General features: G+C 37.1%; 1 protein-coding gene across 1 annotated transcript in view; it reads right to left on the bottom strand.

Annotated features, from left to right (window-relative positions):
• Positions 1–25086, bottom strand: part of LOC148300365 (diacylglycerol lipase-alpha-like) — a 62398-nt gene that overhangs the window by 22797 nt on the left and 14515 nt on the right. The window contains exons 3-15 of the mRNA XM_088274893.1: positions 23922–24031; positions 23726–23830; positions 22407–22508; positions 19646–19811; positions 18659–18742; positions 16104–16239; positions 14297–14395; positions 11533–11636; positions 10301–10400; positions 7207–7323; positions 3295–3373; positions 1917–2139; positions 107–248 (exon numbers count right to left, since the gene is read on the bottom strand). Coding sequence (XP_088131019.1) covers positions 107–248; positions 1917–2139; positions 3295–3373; positions 7207–7323; positions 10301–10400; positions 11533–11636; positions 14297–14395; positions 16104–16239; positions 18659–18742; positions 19646–19811; positions 22407–22508; positions 23726–23830; positions 23922–24031 — 1567 coding nt within the window. The remainder of the gene's footprint in view (positions 1–106; positions 249–1916; positions 2140–3294; positions 3374–7206; positions 7324–10300; positions 10401–11532; positions 11637–14296; positions 14396–16103; positions 16240–18658; positions 18743–19645; positions 19812–22406; positions 22509–23725; positions 23831–23921; positions 24032–25086) is intronic.

The raw sequence follows: 25086 nt of genomic DNA, 5'->3' as shown, positions 1-25086 counted from the left end.
GGTTTAGGAAACGTCCATTTTGATTTGTTAAATGCCCAATTTGATATGCGAAATGTCTGATTCGAATCGAAAAACCTGTTTGTTATGAATACAAGGGGGGGCTTACTTTGGGGTCTACGCTGCGCTGTATGGCGTTGATGAGATCCGCCCTCAGGGCCTCCAGCTGGTGGAGCCCTATCCGGGGGACCACGTCCTTTCCCAGCACCACGGAGGTCGTGAACTCCTTGCTGTACTGCACTGCTGGCATACTGAAACATTCCAATCAAAACACACACCTACTTAGTGACGTCATTATGTATGTATAAATATGCTCTTATGACATATTATTAAATACATGTTTCATTCATCCAAACCCTTATCCGAATCCCAATGGTGCATAGGGCACTGCATCATATAAACGCAGTGTTATTTTGGTCGTTAACACATGAAGGAAAGGTGATCGGCCCTCCGCTTCCCGTACCAGTCCAAGGTAATATTGAATAAATATAAGAGTGAAAAAATCACTTATACGAGTTAACGTTTTTTTGACATACTTATTCTTCAAACCCTTATCCGCACCCCAATGGTGCATAGGGCACTGCATCATATAAACGCAGTGTTATTTTGGTCGTTAACACATGAAGGAAAGGTGATCGGCCCTCCGCTTCCGGTACCAGTCCAAGGTAATATTGAATAAATATAAGAGTGAAAAAATCACTTTTACGAGTTAACGTTTTTTGGACATACTTCTTCTTCAAACCCTTATCCGCACCCCAATGGTGCATAGGGCACTGCATCATATAAACGCATTGTTATCTTGGTCGTTAACACATGAAGGAAAGGTGATCGGCCCTCCACTTCCTACGGCATCAATTTCTTCTCTGGTTACCTAATCCACGTCACAACGGCGACACGCCACCAAAAACCAGCCAGAATTAAAATAGTGTAGGCGTCTAGCTACACAGTCAAATTGGCAGCGCCGACAAATACGAACCAAGACAAATTCTCAACGGAGATTTCCGAACGGAATCAACGATCGCGGCGAGCCGAGGACAAAAGGACGAGTGTCGCTTACACCGTTGGCCCCACGGACGTTTTTATCTAGATTCACATTTTTGCTTCTTTAATTCATAAATTTATAATATTAAGTGTTTTTGTAATTATCATCATTTTAGAAAAAAAACAACAACCTTTGAGTTTTCTTAAAATTAGAATAACTAACTAACTAACAATCACGCCGCTTCCCCGCAGGGGTAGGCAGAGAGAATAGAGCGTCACACCACTCTGTCCTTGCAAACATTCTTCGCCTCTTCCACGTTCATGCATCTCCTCATACATACCCGCCGATTGTTACGATTCCTAACCTGACCACTTTCAAGTATTTGGCATACCTGATCGTGCCATGTTTTTCTCGGTCTTCCTCTGCTTCTTTTCCCGCTTACATTAGCCTCATAAATTTGTTTTACCGTTCTTTCCTCACTCATTCGTTCCACATGTCCAAACCATCTCAACACACCTTTCTTAATTTTATCGATAATGCTTATCTCAGCTTTGCATTCCTTCCTTATTTCACTATTCGCACATCTATCATACTTCGTTTTGTCACACATTCTTCTGAGAGATCGCATTTCGACTGCATTCAGTCTACTTTCATCCTTCTTTTGCCAACTCCATGTTTCACATCCATACATAAGAGTTGGAACCAGGACTCCGTTGTGCACTGCCAGTTTAGCTTCCGCTGATAGGTTTAAATTAGAATTCTTTAAATTATTCTGGCTTACCCTCTTAATACCAAAAACGTGATCCTTTCACGTGACCATTAAACACGCCAACATGGCGCCAAAACTCAGACATTAGCAACCCCAACGTAGCAATCCGCTACACATTAGGTGGCTATAATAGCAACTAGCCATACCGGCAAGAAAATGAAGATTCACCTGAGCAGTCCGCCCGGGGGGCTGTAGCTGTAGCAGGCGAGGTCCGGGTAGCGCGGGCGCAGCAGGATGGCCAGGATGGCGGCCGTGCCGGCGCCCAGCGAGTGGCCCACCAGCACCAGCCGGTACCGGGGCGTGCCGCGCTCCACGCAGCTCTCCAGCGCGCGCTCCAGCAGCCGCTCCCGGCACAGCTTCTTCAGGATGTACTCCGCCGCCTGGACCATGCCTGGACAAGAGGGATCAAAGATCAAAGAGCGTTTGTGACCTTATATGATCTAACGTCTAATATGATATAACGTCTTGCAAATAGCACCGCCTGGACCATGCCTGGACAAGAGGGATCTATCAAAGAGCGTCTACAACCTCATGGGATCTGGCAATGTCTCGCAAATAGCATCTACGACCTCCTCTGGTCTGGCAACATTTCCAAATCAATTAAAAAATACTTTAAAATAACTCTTTACCCTTTAACTGCGTTAATTTTGTTCCTGAGAGACGCCCGTGCGCGGTGGTATTTTGCCATTTTTAAAATGATTACTTGTATCATGTATTTAGTTAAGAAACTATTTATTTTCCTAAACAAAAACGTTCAATGGGATTCATTGTGCCTTTTGGTACTCTATAATACACATTATTCTTGAAATATATCGTAATATAAACAAATAAGATCGTAACATGAATAAATCAAACACGCATCGTGTGTAACACTTACCCACTGGCGGTGACGTGCGTGTGTGTGCCGTCTGTAAGCATGTATGTGTGTATTTGGCCCGTATATATATATATATATATATATATATATATATATATATATATATATATATATATATGTGGAAGCAAAGCTAGTGGTTCACAACGGCGTGCTGGTACCGACACTAATGTATGGAAGCGAAACATGGAACTGGCAAAGGAAGGATGAAAGCAGAGTGAACGCTGTTGAAATGCGTTCCCTCAGACGAATATGTGGAAAATCATTGTATGAATGAATTAAAAACGAAGATATAAGAAAGGAATGTAAGGCTGAACGAGGAATACTTGAAAAGATTAGAAAGAGTTCTTTACGGTGGTATGGACATGTGGAGCGAATGGGTAAGACTAAGAAAATATATGTGAGGAATGTGAGCGGGAAAACCGAATGAGGACGACCGTGAAAGACTTGGCACGATCAGTCAATTAGAACCTAAAATCTAGCGGTGTCAGAAGTCTGCGTAATCGGAGGGCATGTGTGACTAGATGTATGGATGTGAAGGAGGCGAGGAGTGTATGTATGACAGAAGAGTGTGGCATTCCATCCTCTCTGCCTGCCCCTGCGGTGAAACAGCGTGATGGTAGTAGTAGTAGTAGTAGTATATATAGTAGACAGTTATTGAAACATAAATACCTTTGTGACCAAACCAGTCTTCAATTGGAGGGGTTAGGGGCAATGGTTCACCTTCTGCATTCAAATCCGTCATTATATCCTGGAACATAACGACAAACATTTAATTGTTAGTGCTGAGAATCGATATATACACTTTGTCAAAAGAGCGGCCTTCGATATATCGACAATAATGCCAATGTATTTTTGTGGTCGAGCTGAGAGATTGTTTCACAGCGTGCGTGTTTTTAAAGTTAAACCGGATCCACGCGGCTCGCATAACCGTATGTGTTTTAACAAAACATGCCCCATACGCGGCTGACATAAGCGTATGTGTTTTTACTTTGCTCCAAGTTTCGAACCTCAGTTCAACTTGGAGGGATTTTTTCATGGTGTGGAACTTTGGATAAAATAATACGTCAATCCTCGGCCTTATGACATCTGTTGAAATATCTGACTAATAATTTGTGACATCACAAGGATAAATAAAATAACAGATCCCTGATTTTTCATGAGGTCGGTAATTAGTCCGCACCATAATCATGCCCTATATCTGCCTCACTCTTGACGCTACGCATCGTCAGTGGGTAAGAGTGACATGCGATGCGTGCTTTGATTTATTTATGTTACGATCTTATAAGTTTATATTACGATATAATTCAAGAATAATGTGACACACGTGTATTATAGAGTACCAAAAAGGCACAATGAATCCCATTGAACATTTTTGTTTAGGGAAATAAATAGTTTCTTAACTAAATACATGATAAAAGTAATCATTTAAAAAACGGCGAAATACCGCCGCGCACGGGCGTCTCTCAGGAACAAAGTTAACGCGGTTAAAAGGTTAAAATATTCACAAATAAACAAATTTTATAATTCATATTTGAACCACTAACTTTGTGATTTTCCATTTTATAATTAAAATGTAACTTGGTTTTGAAATCACTATAAATGAATTTGCCAATCACCTAACAGAAAATAATTACTTATTTGATAAAAATAATAAAAACCCTTATCCGCACCCCAATGGTGCATAGGGCACTGCGTCATATAAACGCAGTGTTATCTTGATCGTTTGCACATGACGGAAAGGTGATCAGCCCTCCGCTTCAGGTACAAGTCCAGGGTAATATGGAATAAATATTAGGGTGAAAAAATCACTTATATTTATTTGACCCCCCTTGGGAATCGAGCCCGGGACCTCCAGAACGGTAGCCGAGCGCACTGACCATTACACTACGGAGGCGGACATTATAATTAAGTTAAAATAAAATATTAATATTAATATTAATAAGGACATGAAAATCCTAAAATTCTGGTTTGACAATAATCTATTATCCCTAAATACAGATAAAACATTCTTTATCCCATTTTGTATCCATAAACTCAAAATACCGACAAATATAAAAATTACAATTCACAATGGTGACTGCAGGGATTCAAATTGCAAAAACTTATGTTCTGTTTTATGTCCAAAAAAAGAAATAAAATATCTAGGTGTTATAATAGACCAACATTTGAAATACCATAGTCACATTAATGAACTAGTAAAACGAATAAGAAAATGCATATATATATTCATTAGAATCCGAAACATACTAACCATCGACAACCTAAAAAGAGTTTACTATGCTATCGTTCACTCACTACTACAGTATGGCATTATTGCATGGGGAGGCTCATACAACAACATACTGAACTCAGTGAAAATAGTACAGAAAACCATAATTAAAGTCATCTTGAAAAAAAAAAACATATTTCCAACAAAATTATTATTTAAAAAATTTCAAGTCCCAAATATAGAATCCATTTATAAAAAAAACCGCAGTTTTTCAAATACTAAAGGGTGACAACTATTTAAATTTAACAAAGAATTTATCATCGAGATTCTCAAACGATTTTTCTATTCCAAAATGCAACACCAAGCAATTTCAGCAAAACTTCAAATATTTGGCAATCAAACATTTCAATAAACTCCCTAAAGAAATAAAAAAATAGATGATATAAAAATCCTCAAGAAAAAAATTAAAGCTCTATACATTTAAATCTTTAAAAAAATATATTAAAAAAACTATTATATCTTTTATTATATAACATTAAACCACGAGTGTAAGTCCCTTTCCAAGCACAAGAGCACAGACTCTTTTATGGAGAGGCACAGCGAATCAAAATATAAAAGTTCTACATATGTATAAATGATTCAAATGTTATTATGTTATAAATAAAAATGTAAATATATTAAATGAATAAAAAAAAAAAAAAAAAATTTTAAAACAAATTTACATTTTAATTATTTTAGTAATTTTTAATGAAAAATAGGAATAAGTTTTGTGTATAGACCTATTGTTTTCGCCCTTACAATGGCAGATTGGTCCAATAGTGATGCTGAAAGCGATTGTTATACTCAAAGTAGCGATAGAGGCGATATGAGAATGTTTACCAATCTGGTTAAATAAAATAATAGTGGGAAAAAACTATAAAGTTGTTTTATTAATTGATTCGGCAATCACTTTGTGGTAATATCTTTAATAAACCATATCCGCTCCTTAGGTGGAGCATATGGAGTCCACAAACTGTCTCCAGGCTTTTCTGTCGGCTGCCAGCTCGCTTGCATCCTCCCAAGTCAGATCCGCGTCCCGAAGTTCTGACGAGAACTGCCAACGAATTTTCAGCAGTGGTCGTCCTGGGCGACCACTGCTGACAATTAGGCTGTCTGGAGATCGGATTTATACTCGGTGAAGACCAAATGCCGCCTATACAATGCCTGCATTGCTCCTGTTCTCTTATACGGCTGTGAAACATGGCACCTTACAAGGGCCCAGAGCAGCCGTGTACTAAGTGCCGAGAATAGGTGTTTGCGGAGAATTTTAGGCGTGCGGTGGTTTGACTTTGTGAGGAATGAAGAGATAAGGCGCAGGACGCAGCAAATCTTGGTCACAACTGTCGTCAAGAAGAGGCGATTCAGTTGGCTTGGCCATGTACTCCGCATGCCTCCTGAGAGCCGCCATTAAGCTTGCCTCTTTTACAAGGCATCAGGTTCGCGCCGCCCAGGATGACCAATGCTGACAATTCGTCCGCAGTTCTCGTCAGAACTTCGGGACGCGGATCTGACTTGGGAGGATGCAAGGGAGCTGGCAGCCGACAGAAAAGCCTGGAGATAGTTTGTGGACTCCATATGCTCCACCTAGGAAGCGGATATATCATTTATAATGGAAATGTAACGTTTTGGTGCGGACCTCCACATATCGCTCACTCCTTTCACGAACGTCATAAATAAAAAAACTTGATTTTTTGGGAGAACTTTTTTAAAGTTGAAAAATATAACACAATGTATTAAAAATAAATATCAAGCCACTTATTGAACTTTTTACTGTGCAACAGATCTTTTAATGTAAAACCTGAAGGTTTTTTCTCCGTTTGAAAAATATTGAGTATATTTAAAAAAATAATTAAACAATACCTTTTCTTCAAAATGCAAAACACAACATTTTCTGCCCTGTAGCGGGTAAATATTAAGTTTAAAATATGCCTCTTTTGCTGGGATATAGTACATTCTCTGGGCATTCCGAAAACATGCACAACTGAAAATTGACAATTTTTGATTTATGACGTTCTTGAAAGGAGTGAGTGATATATAACATAATGTAGAATTCTTAGTAGACCAAGAAATGTCAGTACTTAACATAAATTGAACATTGTTTAGGTCCAAGAATGAATTGGAATGTTCTTTTTAATTGTTCAAGTACTATCTGCCCACTGATTGCAAACGGCTATATATGGTATCAAACGTTTTGATCAATATCACTAGTCCGTCTTTGGTCGGTTGGAAGATATTGCTTTTTAGCAATAAGCCCGCCAATGTACTTTTTATTTTCTGTACATGAAGTTTAAATAAATAAATAAATAAATAAATTGGGAACGATTGAAGAATACCTTCATGCTGAGTGTTCCGCGTATGCTCAACACAACCGACTTTTTCTCGTGATCCACTGCTATGAAGAATGGCGTCTCCGCAACGTCCACATGATATGTCACATACACAATGTCCACCTGCAAGATTGCCCATAAAATTAAGACACATCGCATAAACAACTAGCTAAATCATTAAAATAATAACTCACTAAAATAAATGGCAACATTAACCGGATCCACGCGGCTCGCATAACCGTATGTGTTTTTACAAAACATTCCCTGTACGCGGCTGACATAACCGTTTGTGTTTTTACTTTACTCCAAGTTTCGAACCTCAGTTCAACTTGGAGGGATTTTTTCATGGTGTGAAACTTTGGATAAAATAATACGTCAATCCTTGGCCTTATGACATCTGATGAAATATCTGACTAATAATTTGTAACATCACAAGGATAAATAAAAGAACAGATCCCTGATTTTTCTTGCGGTCGGTAAGTAGTCCGCGTCATAATCATGCCCTATATCTGTCTCACTTTTGACGCTACGCATCGCCAGTGGGTAAGAGTGACACACGATGCGTGCTTTGATTTATTTATGTTACGATCTTATTTGTTTATATTACGATATATTTCAAGAATAATGTGACACGAGTGTATTATAGAGTACCAAAAAGGCACAATGAATCCCATTGAACGTTTTTGTTTAGGAAAATAAATCGTTTCTTAACTAAATACATGATAAAAGTAATCATTTAAAAAACGGCGAAATACCGCCGCGTACGGGCGTCTCTCAGGAAAAAAGTGAACGCGGTTAAAAGGTTAAAAACATGAACATTAACATTGGTGTTCTCAGGAGTGTCAAAATAAATATGGCCGATTTTCACTCTCATATTTATTTAATATCACCCTGGACTGGTACAAGAAGCGCAGGGCTGATCACCTTGCCTTCATGCAATCAACGATCAAGATAACACTGTGTCGCTACGATGCAGTGCCCTATGCACCATTGGGTGCGGAAAAGGGTTAGTAGAAGAAAATAAATGTGGAATTTGTTTAATTGGCTTTTTTTTTTAGCGTAACTATTTTTGTTAATGTAATGTAATGTTTATTATTGTTAATGTAACTATTGTTTATTATATCATTTTTTTATATGTAAGCTGCACAATTCCCGAAAAAATAAAATAAAATAACCATGGAGTAAAGAACGCCACGCCACTCTGTCTTTGCAAACGATGTTCGCCTCTTTTACATTCATGCATCTCCTCAAAATACCCGCTGATTATTCCGATTTCTGACTTGATCACGTTCAAGTATTTGAAACACTTGAACATGTCAAGTTTTACTCGGTCTTTCTCTGCTCCTATTTCCATCTACATTCCTTCCACATGTCCAAACCATCACAACACACCTTTCTTAATTTTATTGATAATATATTTTTCCACCTCCGTAGTGTAACGGTCAGCACGCTCGGCTACCGTTCTGGAGGTCCCGGGTTCGATTCCCAAGGGGGGTAAAATAAATACAGGTGATTTTTTTTCACTGTACTATTTATTCAATATTACCCTGGACTGGTACCTGAAGCGGAGGGCTGATCACCTTTCCTTCATGTGTAAACGATCAAGATAACACTGCGTTTATATGATGCAGTGCCCTATGCACCATTGGGTGCGGATAAGGGTTTTATTATTATTATTTTATTTTTTTCAGCTTTGCACGCTTTCCTTATATCACCATTGCAACATCTACCATCCGACTGCATCATCATCATCAGCCTGTGTCCGTCCACTGTTGAACGTAGGCCTCCCGCACGAGTCTCCATCCTCTTGGATCCTCCGCCTTCCGCATCCAGGTCACTCCCGCTATTCTTCTTATATCGTCAGTCCATCTTGTAGGGGGTCGGCCGATGCTTCGTTTGCCAGTTCTTGGGCGCCGTTCCAATACTTTTCTTCCCCATCGACCGTCGTCTCTTCGACAGATATGTCCTGCCCATTGCCACTTGAGTGTGCCTATTCGTCGGGTAGCATCCACTACTTGAGTTCTTCTGCGTATTTCCTCGTTTCGGATTCTATCTTTTAGCGACACTCCGAGCATGGATCTCTCCATAGCACGCTGGGTGACTTTTATTTTATGAGTAAGACTTGCTGTTAGATTCCACGTCTCTGCGCCGTAAGTTAATACAGGGAGGATGCATTGGTTAAACGCCTTAGTTTTTAGACATTGCGGAATTTTCGCTTTAAAAATGTACTTTAATTTTCCAAATTTTGCCCATCCCAGTTGTATGCGCCAGTCGATTGACTGCATCAAGTCTACTTTAATTATTCTTTTGCCAACTCTATGCTTCACTTCCATACATAGGGTTGGTGTGGTATATGGATAGAATAAATAATAATTAATGATAAAATTTGTAAAATTTTGCCTCCGTAATGGTCAGCACGCTCGGCTACCGTTCTGGAGGTCCCGGGTTCGATTCCCAAGGGGGGTAAAATAAATAGAAGTGATTTTTTCACTGTCATATTTATTCAATATTATCCTGGACTGGTACCTGAAGCGGAGGGCTGATCACCTTTCCTTCATGTGTAAACGATCAAGATAACACTGCGTTTATATGACGCAGTGCCCTATGCACCATTGGGGTGCGGATAAGGGTTTATTATTATTATTAATGATAAAACTTAAACTCCTAAAAAACCACAATGATAAATATTACTTGCAAAATGCGTGATACTTCAACTGTTCATATATGGCGTCTAAGGGTGATGACCCACCGGAGCCATTTTGTCGTAACGTAATACGTTACGATGCGAGCATTCTTATAGTCAGTACAGCGAGCCGAGTGCTCCATCCATAGTATCAGATTCTCGCCGCGAGCGGTGTTACGACATTACGTTACGACGAAATGCAGCGGGTAGTCTCCACTCTAAAGTGTACATCTACAACTCAGCACTTTACTTCCATATATTAGGACTGGAACCAGGACTCCTTGTGTGCAGTGCACTGCCACTTAAGCTCTCGCTGATAGGCTTTTATTTTAACTGAATTCAGTGAATCATTCACTCTGGTCCATCATTCACTCTCTTTTCCATCCGTAGAAGACATAGTTCACAAATATAACTTACATCTCCAACTTGTAGAAGGTGTCGTAGAGCAGTGTAATTACATTGGCAACAGTTGTCGTGGACAACGGTGGCGCCGCCAACCGTTGAAGAACAACAACATCTGAAAACAACCATTATATAAAATTTACTTTCATAAAAACTATATAGTTGTTACAATAAAATCTCAACATAACGCACTAATTGAAGGGAGGGGGTATCTGTTAAATCTGAAAGTCCATTATATAAAAATAAGTTTAAAATAAATCAAAAACCTTTTTTTTAAAAATACAAACACTGTATTTAGATATTCAATTCAAATCCTTATCCGCACCCCAATGGTGCATAGGGCATTGCATTATTATTATGTTTTAAGACTTTTTGTTTCTCTACTAGTGTATTCATTAGTGTATTTTTATATTAGATACTGTATATATGTATTATGTTAAAGGCTTTAGCCGTTCAATAAATGAACAAATAAATGAGTATTTCGGCTAAACACAGGCCATGCCTAAAGAGCCGTAATACGTATAGTAAAAAAAATTAAAATGTATGTAATATGAAATAAATAAAATTAAATAAATAAAAACAGGACATTTATGTATTAATTTTAAATCAAACACAGATTTTTTGAGTCTACTAAGTTGTATTTTATTAACAAAAACACATAAAAAATTGATGCGTTATTGATAAACTAATAATTACATCTACATATATAAATTCTTAAAAATAATATTACCAACAATTGTATTAAGCTTTAAAATATTAATTCTCTAAAATATGGCCATGTCAATAAATTCTTCCTTTCCCAGAAAATAAATATAAGGGTACATACCTACATCCCCCATTAGCTACTGTTGTCTCCCATAAATTATTGCTGCACGTGTTAAAACTGTCACTTAGAATTGGATAGCTACATAAGGACCGTAGTCCATTTGATCTTCACATTCGTTTGATAATGCCCTAACAAGGCGAAACAATTGTCACAGTATAATTTTTTATGTGTTTTTTGTTAATAAAATACAACTTAGTAGACTCAAAAAATCTGTGTTTGATTTAAAATTAATACATAAATTAAAATGAAGTTCTACAAATTAAACGCCAAGTCAATAAATAAATAAATAAAAACAGGATATTTTTTTTAAAAATTTACACTTCACCGAATTTTATGCCTGTTATATCTGAAGATCATTAAACAGAGATCCGTTATATCGAGGTTTGACTGTATTTTATCATATTAAATAGGTGCAATTTACCTGAGGGACGCACACAAACCGCATGCGCTAGCGGCAGAACTGGTCAGAAGGAACATTGGCCAACCGTATGCACCCAGCGCGTAGTGCATATAATGGACCACAGTCTGAAATCAATTAAAACAAATTACATTTTGATATGTGTAATTACATTTTAATATGTGTAAGACGGAGGATATCGTGAGGCGGGGACGACAACGAAGGCGATACTGGAAGAAACATATTGTGGCAACCCACACATCTATGGCAACTCAAATCGAATGAATAACCGAACACCCTACTGAGCCCGCAACGAGCGGAAACTGGCCCGTCACATTTCGTCACCGCCCATCCTCCGATCGACACGTATTTCAACTGTTCTCATATTAGAATCACGCAATTATTTCTTGATTGTAATTTTATAGAACTGAATAAATTTGTGTTAAAAGTAATCCGCTTTCATCTTGCTTCCCTTCTGTTAAATTAAATTGGTGTTCAACTAGAAACCATAATATAAACAGAATGTCAGAAGACAGACTTCCACGTATCGCCCTCCAAGGCAACCCTGAAGGACGCAGACCCCCAGGCAGACCTCCGAAAAGATGGATAGACAGCTGGGAGTCGACATCCCAAGAGCGACATGCGGAGGCACAAACAGATCCCTAGGATCTACATAAAGAAGAAGAAGAAGAAGACGTTTTGATATCGCAATATATGTGAAGAAGAATATGGAAGTCTGAGTATTTACAGGGCTTATGACTTGTCTATCATAAGCCACTTGTGTACTACACAGAATTTTACCATCCGGCAGTCCGGTTTTGAAAAATAAAAGCGACTATGACAGTTTAGCGTGATGGAATTTACGCGCAACGTGTTCACGCACCGATCAAGAGCTCCGATCCGAAGAAAGATGGACAAAAGCACAAGCCAATCCAAGCCAATCATCTGTTTTATATCGTAGTCATACAGGAGAAAGTGACCAAGTGCATTTTTTACAAAAATGTGATCATTCACGATTTGATATCTTACTAGTTTAATATTGCCCTGAAAAACATCTCCAAGGGTTTTAAACTTGTAAGTATAATATATTGACTTGGTAAAAATGACTAACTGCATTGATGTTTATTTTGTTGCCAAGCAAAAGTGACTTAAATGGCCCTCCTGAACATTTTATGTATTGTTAGTTGGTCACTTTCTCCTGTACGACTACGATATGCTAACTGACGTGCCGGACGGTAAAACTCCGTGTAATTCTGTGTAGTGCACAAACGCCCGTGGGCATATTTAAGCTTTATTATGTCGTAGGTGTACTGGCAAAAAAGTCAACTCAAAAATATGCAATATTGACTCAACGATGCATATTATAAAGTTTTTAACGTTTTATAAACTGGCAAAATACACTAAATACTTTGAAATATCATATTTATATGGTTTTATTAGTAAATTCAACTTTGAGTTTAATAGCGGGTATTTTATTCAGGCTAAGAGCTTTGAATAACAGGGATTATTCAAACAGGTTCATTGTTTATACTGTTCAAATTCAAAACACATTGAGTGCATCCAAATACAAATCTTGATTATCTCCAATTATCCAATCCAATCCAGGATTCGGACCTCACATTAAAAAGCTTCTTTCATCTTACCATAGATGTCTCTAGTGTAATTCTAGTGATTGTTTTGAATTTGAACAATATATATAGAATTACTCAAATTCTCTTCAAAGTTTGAATTTGAAGAGAATTTGAGTAGTGTGGTTGTCAACCGTGGGTAGAATTAGTGAATGTTACACGTGTGTAAAGTGGTCACTTACGATCCTATGATGGTCGTAAGTCTCGCAAATGCCCAGACTTCCATATTCTTCTTCATCTATGTTGAGATGTTAAAAAATAATAAAAATAATAACTCCTAAGTGGAGATAATCCAGATTTGTGAACAAGTATTTCTTCTTCTTCCATGTTCGCTCCCTAGGTGGAGCATATGGCCAACACGAGTTGTCTCCAAGTCACTCTGTCACGCGCCATCTCCTTGGCTTCCTCCCAGGTCAGTCCGGCGTCTCGAAGTTCCGCTGAGTATAGTCGGTGAATGGTCGTCAGCGGCCTTCCAAGGCGCCGGAATCCTCGGGGTTGGAAGAAGAGACATGAGGGGTTGATGCCCTCAGGTGGCATTCTAAGGACATGTCCCAACCATGTCCACCTTCTCCTCTTCAGGACTTCCAGTATGAGGGGCTGTTGAGTTCTTCTCCTCACATCGTCATTCCTGACGAAGTCATACCACTTTATACCCAGTATTCGCCTCAGGCATCTATTTTCAAAACTTACTAGTTTCTTGCTTTGAGCTTTGGTGAGGTGCCACGACTCACATCCGTACAGCAACACTGCTAGGATGCAGGCGTTAAAGAGACGACACTTGGTTTTTGTCGAGTAAAGCAGTGAGTCCCAGACATTGCGCATTTTATTGAATATAGCTCCTGCCGTTCCGAGCCGTACATTCAGTTCCTTCTGGACACTACCATCCTCCACCATGAGTGTTCCGAGGTATCTGAAGGTGTCGACTCGAACGAGCGCTCGTCCCTCATAAGTAAGATGTTGATCTCGGTCCGGACAGGCTGAGTTGCACATGACATTGGTCTTTTTGGCGTTCACTCTTAGGCCTAACCGAGCGGAGTTTATTTGGAGGGAGTCAATTATATCTTGCAGGGTTCCGATCGATGTATCTATTAGAACAAGTATTTGGCGAATACAAAATGATGTTTACGCTAATAACATAAGATGTTTCCGCGACAACATACCTGGAACATTTCAAGTTCCGCCGGATCATTCAGGGCTAGAAATCTAGTTCTGGCAGTGACTGGAACGCCAGATAGGAACTCGTATACGTCATTAGTACGCTAGAAAAGAAAAGAGAGACATATGGTTAATTCTAAACCCAGCTATGATATTTTTACGTTCAAAGCCTAGATATCATTGGAAACAGTTTTAAAAAATATTTTATAATAGCAATTAAATAACTACCACACCACATCACTGCAGGGGTAGGCAGAGAGAAGAAGACCCTACACTAATTTGTCTTTTTGAACAATCTTTGCCTCTAACTCATTCTATCGTTAAACTAATTATTGTGTCAGGTTGTGGTCCCGTGGTTAATGTCGCGCACTCTTTAGTCAGAGTTTCTCGGTTGGAACCCACTCTACCACAATTTGATACCTATTTCTAATAATGAGCCGCTTAGGGTCACAGGAATAGTATGAAATTGAAATGTTGGTGTAAATAATAAAAAAAAAACAAAAATATACATGTATATGTATATACATTCTTTTTAAACTAGCTAACCAACCATCAAGATTCTCCGCAGGGGCAGAATGATAGAACGCCACACCAATCTGTCTTTGCAAACAATCTTCGTCTCTTCCACATTCATGCGTCCCCTCATACATACCTGCCGATTATTCAAACTCCTGACCTGATAACATTTCCATTTGATATCACGCCAAGTTTTTTCCAATTCCCAAGGGTGGGGTCAAATAAATATAAGTGATATTTTCATTCTCATATTTATTCAATATTACACTGGACTGGTACCTGGAGCGTAGGGCTGATCACCTTTCCTTCATGCATTAAAGATCAAAATATTTATTTTATGGTGCAGTGCCCTATGCACCATTGGGGTGCGGATAAAGGTGGAGACTGACCTCCACATTTGGTCAATTTTCAATTTCAATTTAAATTTTAATTCAATTTATTCAAGAATTAATATATACATTACAAAATAACATTTAAGGCGTAAACATTAAAAATTTTAAATTAAAAAGTAAGCAAGAAGACATAACGTAACACTTAACGATGCGACCATTCAGGCAGTCAGTGCAGCGAGCCGAGCGCTCCATCCATAGTTTGGGATGCTCGCCGCGAGCGATGTTACGACGTTATGTTACGACGAAATGCTCCGGTCAGTCTCCACCTTAACCGGATCCACGCGGCTCGCATAACCGTATGTGTTTTCACAAACACAAAACATACGCGGCTGACATAAGCGTATGTGTTTTTACTTTGCTCCAAGTTTCGAACCTCAGTTCAACTTGGAGGGATTTTTTCATGGTGTGGAACTTTGGATAAAATAATAAGTCAATCCTTGGCCTTATGACATCTGTTGAAATATCTGACTAATAATTTGTAAGGTCAGAAGGATAAATAAAAGTACAGATCCCTGTTTTTTTTCTTGCGGTCGGTAATTAGTCTGCGCCATAATTATGCCCTATATCTATCTCACTCTCGACGCTACACATCGCCAGTGGGTAAGAGTGACACACGGTGGGTGCTTTGATTTATTTATCTTTTGATCTTATTTGTTTATATTACGATATATTTCAAGAATAATGTGACACACGTGTATTATAGGCACAATGAATCCCATTGAACGTTTTTGTTTAGGAAAATAAATCGTTTCTTAACTAAATACATGATAAAAGTAATTGTTTAAAAATTGCCAAAATACCGCCGCGCACGGGCGTCTCTCAGGAACAAAGTTAACGCGGTTAAAAGGTTAAGGGTTTGAAGTAGTTCTTTCTTCACTCATTTGTTCCAATAAATTGTCAGTACCTGATTCACGATGATCTTTTGTTCTATTTTCTGGAATTGTCGAAGAAGAACGAGTCCTGCCACCACATCCGAGGGTACCACGTCCAGCTCCCGGAAGAAGTCGCTCAGAAGTCGAGCAATATCCGTGAAACTACTCCTGAAAAATTAGGCAATGGAAGATGAAGCCCTCAGTATTTGGGTACAGTACAACATTCGAGTGTACCTATCTCTGTCAGTTATACAGGGTGGCACAAAATTAATCACACCATCGGAAGATGTTATAATTTTTGCCAATGGCATTGTACGTCAATTATATTTATTTAATTTCATTAATTGATTCGGCAGTCATTTTGTGGTAAAATCTATCAATTTTTAATTAATGTTTTACTTAGTAAATACTACTATTTCTTAAAATCTACTGTGACTGTGTTTTGATGCATTCGTGTTTGAATATGGAAGTCAAATTATAAGCTTAAATAATAAAAATGAAAATGATATTTCTGCCGTTTCTCATTTGTGCGATTATAATCCAGGATTCGGACCTCACATACTAATACAAGAGTTTCCGCTTTGTAAAAAGCTTCTTTACATCTCACCAATAGATATCTCTAGTGAAGTTCTAGTGATTCAAGAACAAGGTTTCTAAATTGGTTCATATATATAGACTTTCCAAGAATTTGAGTAGTGTGGTTGTCAACAATGGGTAGAATTGGTGAATGTTACACGTATGTAAAGTGATCACTTAAACCAGCCCATGACGGTCGTCAGCCCCGTAAATGCCCAGACTTCCATATTCTTCTTCATCTTTGATGAGATGTCAAAAAATAATAATAAAAAAGTTGTTAAATAAAATTAAAAACAAAATTAGATGCTAAATTTTGAGCTCCTCACAAATAAAAGTACACAAATCCCTCACTCCTTTCAAGAACGTCATAAATCAAAAAACTTGATTTTTCAGGAGAACGTTTTTAAAGTTTAAAAATATAATACAATGTATTAAAAATAAATATCAAGCCACTTATTGAACTTTTTACTGTGCAACAGATCTTTTTCGGTAAAACCTGAAAGTTTTTTCTCCATTTGAAAAATATTTAGTATATTTAAAAAAATAATTAAACAATACCTTTTCTTCAAAATGCAAAAACAACACTTTCTGCCCTGTTGCGAGTAAATATTAAGTTAAAAATATGACTTTTGCTGGGATATAGTACATTTTCTGGGCATTCCGAAAACATGCACAACTGAAAATTTACGATTTTTGATTTATGACATTCTTGAAAGGAGTGAGCGATATGTCAAATACGACTGACGTACGATGCCATTTGCAAAAATTATAACATTTTCCGATAGAGTGGTTAATTTTGTGGCATCCTGTACACAATACAAAATTAACTCTTACATCTCACCAATAGATGTCTCTAGTGAAGTTCTAGTGATTCAAGAACAAAGTTTCTAAATTGGTTCATATATATTAACTCTTACCACTCTGTAGGCCAGACATTCTGGCCCGTATGATTCTAGTAGGCAGCTCCGTGGGCCACAATGTCTGGCCCGGCGCAGGTATAACTTTAATCACTGATTTCTCTATCACCCAAGTATATTTCTACCAACAAATATTTCAGATAAATACAGTTCATCTTAATTAACATGGTCATATGAATTGCCATATGCTAATATTTTTTGGGACAGTCGTTATCCTTCATTTATGACGGTTCTCCAAGGATACTCCCACTTTTTGTAAAACTAACTAACTAACCATCACGCCGCTTCCCCGCAGGGGTAGGCAGAGAGAATAGAGCGCCACACGCCACACCACTCTCTCCTTGCAAACATTCTTCGCCTCTTCCACGTTCATGCATCTCTTCATACATACCCGCCGATTGTTACAACTCCTAACCTGACCATTTTCAAGTATTTGGCATACCTGATCGTGCCATGTTTTTCTCGGTCTTCCTCTGCTTCTTTTCCCGCTAACATTCGCCTCATAAATTTGTTTTACCGTTCTTTCCTCACTCATTCGTTCTACATGTCCAAACCATCTCAACACGCCTTTCTTAATTTTATCGATAATGCTTATCTCAGCTTTGCATTCCTTCCTTATTTCACTATTCGCACATCTATCTTGCATCGTTTTGTCGCACATTCTTCTGAGAGATCGTATTTCGACTGCATTCAGTCTACTTTCATCCTTCTTTTGCCAACTCCATGTTTCACTTCCATGTCCCACTTTTTGTGACCATATTTTTTCGATTTTCGGAGCAATTACATTTAAAAAAATTGTAATATTAGTGTTAGCAGTTAAAATAACAGAAATTACATTTTATGTGTTTATAATAAATATTTTATAGTTTACCCGCCATGTAAAACGATGAAAGTTACACTTTCAAGTTCAGTTATAAAGACGAATGGTCGTACGAATTGCCAGACAGAGTGCCCCAAAATTAGGGAAACAAAATATTTATTTTAATGGTAGAAAAACGTCGCATTTTTTTGATCAGAGTAGCCGATCAGTTATGAGAAAAAATGGTCAGAGTGGAAAGGGTTAAAGCTATGTGAATAAAATGATTTGAGTATACCTATCTCTGTCAGACGGCTTCATGCAGCAAAACAGGATTCGACATCGGTGATCCCAGCTGTCCTGATAAGCTCGGAGCACCTTTCTGGAACAGTTGTACTCGCAATTAAAATACAATAATTCAAGCACCTACAATAATTTATTTCATTTTTATGATAATAAAAATGAAAATGGTATTTTCTGACGTTTCTCATGTGTGTGATTATAATACAGGATTCAGACCTCACATACTTATATAAGAGTTTCTGCATAGTAAAAAGCTTCTTTACATCTCACCAATAGATGTCTGTAGTGAAGTTCTAGTGATTCAAGAACAAGGTTTCTAAATTGGTTCATATATATAGAACTTACAAGAATTTGAGCAGTGTGGTTGTCAATAATGGGTAGAATTGGTGAATGTTACACGTGTGTAAAGTGATGACGGTCGTCAGCCCCGTAAATGCCCAGACTTCCATATTCTTCTTCATCTTTGATGAGATGTCAAAAAATAATATGAAAATAACTCCTGTAATTGGAGATAATCCAGATTTTGTGAACAAGTATTTGGACACACTCAAAATGTTATATATAATCTAATAGTAAATAAAAAAATTGTATTAACATCTAAGTATTTCGGCTCAACACAGGCTATGCCTGAAGAGCCTTAATACATATAATAATAATAATAATAAAACCCTTATCCGCACCCCAATGGTGCATAGGGCACTGCTTCATATAAAAACAGTGTTATCTTGATCGTTTACACATAAAGGAAAGGTGATCAGCCCTCCGCTTCAGGTACCAGTCCAGGGTAATATTGAATAAATATTACAGTGAAAAAATCACTTATATTTATTTGACTCCTGGGAATCGAACCCGGGACCTCCAGAACGGTAGCCGAGCGTGCTGACCATTACACTACGGAGGCGGACATTAATACATATGGTAAAAAAAAATTAATAAATGCATTTATTTATGAAATAAATAAAAAAATAAATAAATAACCCACCTCTGTCTCCAATTCCGGTCTGTGCTGCCGGACCTGCGCTGGTTGAGTCGACTCTCCGCGCGCTGGTATCTCTTCAGCTTGACCCACGATCGGCCCGCCGCGTCCCACGAGCACCACACGGTGCCCAGGATCGTGCCCAGGACACACCAGCCGCTCACCACCACGCCTGCAAAAAAGACATTCAATATTTCAGTTTGAAAATAAATCTTTTGTAACTTTGTCTGAGAGATTACATATTGACTGTCAAAATGGTGGTGAAAATTTGGTCTAACATGCATGCCGCCTCTGTGGCGGCACTTTATTAATAGGCCAATGCATACATGCCGCTTCTATGGCGGCATGAAAGTAACATGCTATATCATACATGCCGTCTCTACAGCGGCATTAGAGTAATAGGCCAATGCATATATGCCGCTTCTATGGCGGCATGAAAGTAACATGCTACATCATACATGCCGTCTCTATAGCGGCACTTGAGTAATAGGACAATGCATACATGCCGCTTCTATGGCGGCATGAAAGTAACATGCTACATCATACATGCTGTCTCTCACAGCGGCACTTGAGTAATAGGCCAATGCATACATGCCGCTTCTATGGCGGCATGAAAGTAACATGCTATATCATACATGCCGTCTCTATAGCGGCACTTGAGTAATAGGCCAAAGCAAACATGCCGTTTTTATGACGGCATGAAAGTAACACGCTAAATCTTACATGCCGTCTCTATAGCGGCACTTGAGTAATAGGCCAAAGCATACATGCCGTTTTTATGATGGCATGAAAGTAACACGCTAAAACATACATGCCGCTTCTATGGCGGCACTCAGTAATACTGCAAAACCAAAACTCAGTAATACGGCACTTGAGTATAATGAGAGCAATCAAATAATACTGCAAACATTACATGCCACTTCTATGGCGGCACTCGAGTAATGCGCCAAATTATATATGCCACCTCGTAATAGCCATATCATACGTACCGCCTCTATGGCGACACTATGATAATATTGCAAAACCATACACGCCGCCTTTATGGCGACATATCGCTCACTCCTTTCAAGAACGCCATGAATAAAAAATCGTAAATTTTCAGTTGTGCATGTTTTCGGAATGCCCAGAAAATGTACTATATCCCAGCAAAAGCGGCATATTTTTAACTTAATATTTACCCGCTACAGGGCAGAAAGTGTTGTTTTTGCATTTTGAAGAAAGGGTATTGTTTAATTTTTTTCTTTAAATATACTAAATATTTTTCAAATGGAGAAAAAACCTTCAGGTTTTACCTAAAAATATCTGTTGCACAGTAAAAAGTTCAATAAGTGGCTTGATATTTATTTTTAATACATTGTATTATATTTTAAAACTTTAAAAACGTCCTCCTGAAAAATCAAGTTTTTTGATTTGTGACGTTCTTGAAAATAGTGAGCGATGTATACACTTATATTCCAATCTTTTATTCAGATAGTCTCATAAAATATAACGACATTAAAATGCAAAACTGCCTACAGCCAATTCCAGAACAACATCGCCGCGAAAAGTTCAATACGTCATCCGGAGAATTTCGAGATAGTTCACTCGGAAAATTACGGTTTGCCGCCAGGAAAATGCCGCCAGATTGATAATTAATCTAATTTTCGCGCTGCCGTGATTCCGTGGCTTTTTTTAAAGGTCAAACGTCAGGCTGGGTCGAGGTAGGTCGATGACAAATGGAAAAGGCGGTGAAAATATCTACTGCCAACCAGCGATTCTCAAATATGCGAAAAATATTAAATATTAAATTATTTTTTGACACCTCATCAAAGATGAAGAAGAATATGGAAGTCTGGGCAAATGCCCTGTAAATACGGGGCTGACGACCGTCCTAGGCTGGTTTAAGTGATCACTTTACACACGTGTAACATTCACCAATTCTACCCATTATTGACAACCACCACTACTCAAATTCTTGGAAGTTCTATATATATGAACCAATTTAGAAACCTTGTTCTTGAATCACTAGAACTTCACTAGAGACATCTATTGGTGAGATGTAAAGAAGCTTTTTACTAAGCAGAAACTCTTATATTAGAGTATGAGGTGCGAATCCTGGATTATAATCGCACGTCGCTCACTCCTTTCAAGAACGTCATAAATAAAAAATCGTTAATTTTCAGTTGTGCATGTTTTCGGAATGCCAAGAAAATGTACTATATCCCAGGAAAAGAGGCATATTTTTAACTTAATATTTACCCGGTACAGGGCAGAAAGTGTTGTTTTTGCATTTTTGTAACGTGATCATTTAAACCAGCCTGTGACGGTCGTCAGCCCCGTAAATGCCTAGACTTCCATATTCTTCTTCATCTTTGATGAGATGTCAAAAAATAATATAGTCAGACATTACTTTGCATTACATCCCGATAAAAATAAATGCCATTTAACTGTTTACATAAGGATTCAATGGATTCTAATCTTAGATCGGTTTTTACATTAACATAATGTGTTTGAATTCTTGAAAACACAACGAAATTCCCCGTAAATGCTCAGACATCTTATTCTTCTTCATCTTCGATGAGACGTCAATAAATAATATGAAAATAACTCCTGTAATTGGAGATAATCTAGAAATTGTGAACAAGTATTTGGACAAATTTCTACCGGATTAATTCCTCGATTGGAGACTATACCGGTAAAAGAGGGTAGGAAAAGTAATTCCGGAAGTCTTTGGGAAGTCCTGACAGGACAAGAGGAAGAATATATGATATACATAAGTGGGACTTACCTAGGAGGGCTTCCTTAGCTACAGGAACGGGACAGTCTACATAGTAATGCGACAGCCACCAAACGCTGACGGACAGCCACCCCACGTCGCAGGCGAGAGATACTGGAATGTAGATATATAATACCATACCATACAACAGTCTAGGTAATATATATATATATATATATATATATATATATATATATATATATATATATATATATATATATATATATATATATATATATATATATATATATATATATATATATATATATATATATATATATATATATATATATATATATATATATATATATATATATATAAATAAATGATGAAAGTAGACTGAATGGAGTCGAAATGCGATCTCTCAGAAGAATGTGTGACAAAACGATGTATGATAGATGTGCGAATACTGAAATAAGGAAGAAATGCAAAGCTGAGATAAGCATTATCGATAAAATTAAGAAAGGTGTGTTGAGATGGTTTGGACATGTAGAACGAATGAGTGAGGAAAGAAAGGTAAAACAAAAATTATGAAGCGAATGTTAGCGGGAAAAGAAGCAGAGGAAGACCGAGAAAAACATGGCACGATCAGGTATGCCAAATACTTGAAAGTGGTCAGGTTAGGAGTCGCAATCGGCGGGTATGTATGAGGAGATGCATGAACGTGGAAGAGGCGAAGAATGTTTGCAAGGACAGAGTGGTGTGGCGCTCTATTCTCTCTGCCTACCCCTGCGGAGAAGCGGCGTGATGGTTAGTTAGTTAGTTTTATATATATATATATATATATATATATATATATATATATATATATATATATATATATATATATATATATATATATATATATATATATATATATATATATATATATATATATATATATATACATTTATATATATATATATATATATATATATATATATATATATATATATATATATATATATATATATATATATATATATATATATATATATATATATATATATATATATATATATATATATATATATATATATATATATAAATGTATATATATATATATATATATATATATATATATATATATATATAATATATATATATATATATATATATATATATATATATATATATATATATATATATATATATATATATATATATATTTACCAACTGTACCAACTGCCACTCCAGGTATATAAATATATATGTATATATATCGTAGTCTAGTATATATATATATATATATATATATATATATATATATATATATATATATATATATATATATATATATATATATATATATATATATATATATATATATATATATAAACATATTCACTTACCTAATCTGATGTAAATCAATTTTTGCATAGGAGCTCTCCTCGCTGTATCCAAGATGCTGCCCCGCATAGATACCGCACATACGGCCAATTCCACTAGCGCTGTCACTAAAAAAAAACAGACAGATAAAAATATCAATATTACCTGAGCACGAGGAGACCCCGACAGTCTGCAAAGACGAACAGAAGACAAACTTACCTGCCATCAATACAAGATGGCCGATGAGCAGAATTAGAAGAAGAGGAGCGCATTCCGGTGTCTTCTGTAAGGGTGCTCGCAAACCCAATACCACCCCAAGCACTATACACCTGAAAAATGAATAAAAATAAATCTACACTCAGTTATAAGGCAGTTTAGGTTAGAAAGCCGTACCATGAAAAAAAACATAGGAGAGATGTGAAATTTTAATAAACTCTTTCATAGGTATCCTCTCTTACAGTCTCTTTTAGAGGTAGTTCTATATATATCGCTCACTCCTTTCAAGAACGTCATAAATAAAAAATCGTCAATTTTCAGTTGCGCATATTTTCGGAATGCCCAGAAAATGAACTATTGTATATCCCAGCAAAAGAGGCATATTTTTAACTTAATATTTACCCGCTACAGGGCAGAAAATGTTGCTTTTGCATTTTTAAGAAAAGGTGTTGTATAATTATTTTTTCAAATATACTAAATAGTTTTCAAATGGAGAAAAAATCTCCAGGTTTTACTTAAAAAGATCTGTTGCACAGTAAAAAGTTCAATAAGTGGCTTGATATTTATTTTTAATACATTGTATTATATTTTTAAACTTTAAAAACGTTCTCCTGAAAAATCAAGTTTTTTGATTTGTGACGTTCTTGAAAGGAGTGAGCGATATATGAAATAAAAAGCTTCTTTTCATCTTACCAATAGATGTCTCTAGTAAAATTGTAGTGATTCAAGAATAATGTTTCAAAATTGGTTTATATATACTTATAGAACTTCCAAGAATTTGAGTAGTGTGGTTGTCAATAATGGGTAGAATTGGTGAATGTTACACGTGTGTAAAGTGATCACTTAAACCACCCTATGACGGTCGTCAGCCCCGTAAATGCCCAGACTTCCGTGTTCTTCTTCATCTTTGATGAGATGTCGAAAAGAAATAATTTATAAAAAAACATACATAAAGTATTTGAAAATTTTGATCATGCCAAGTTTTTCTCGGTTTCCTATGCTTCATTTTCTGACTACATTCGCCTCATAAATTCGTTTTACAGTTCTCACATTACTCATTCGTTCCACATGCCCAAACCATCTCAACAAACCTTCCTTAATTTGCTGGATAACGATTATCTCAGCCTTGCACCCTTTCCTTATATCAACATTGGAACATCAAACATAC

The sequence above is a fragment of the Brachycentrus maculatus genome, unplaced genomic scaffold, assembly GCF_059751285.1.
Source record: "Brachycentrus maculatus isolate JH-2025_06_01 unplaced genomic scaffold, ASM5975128v1 h1tg000741l, whole genome shotgun sequence".
Classification (NCBI taxonomy): Eukaryota; Metazoa; Arthropoda; class Insecta; order Trichoptera; family Brachycentridae; genus Brachycentrus; species Brachycentrus maculatus.
This window is presented reverse-complemented; position numbering and strand designations above follow the sequence as displayed.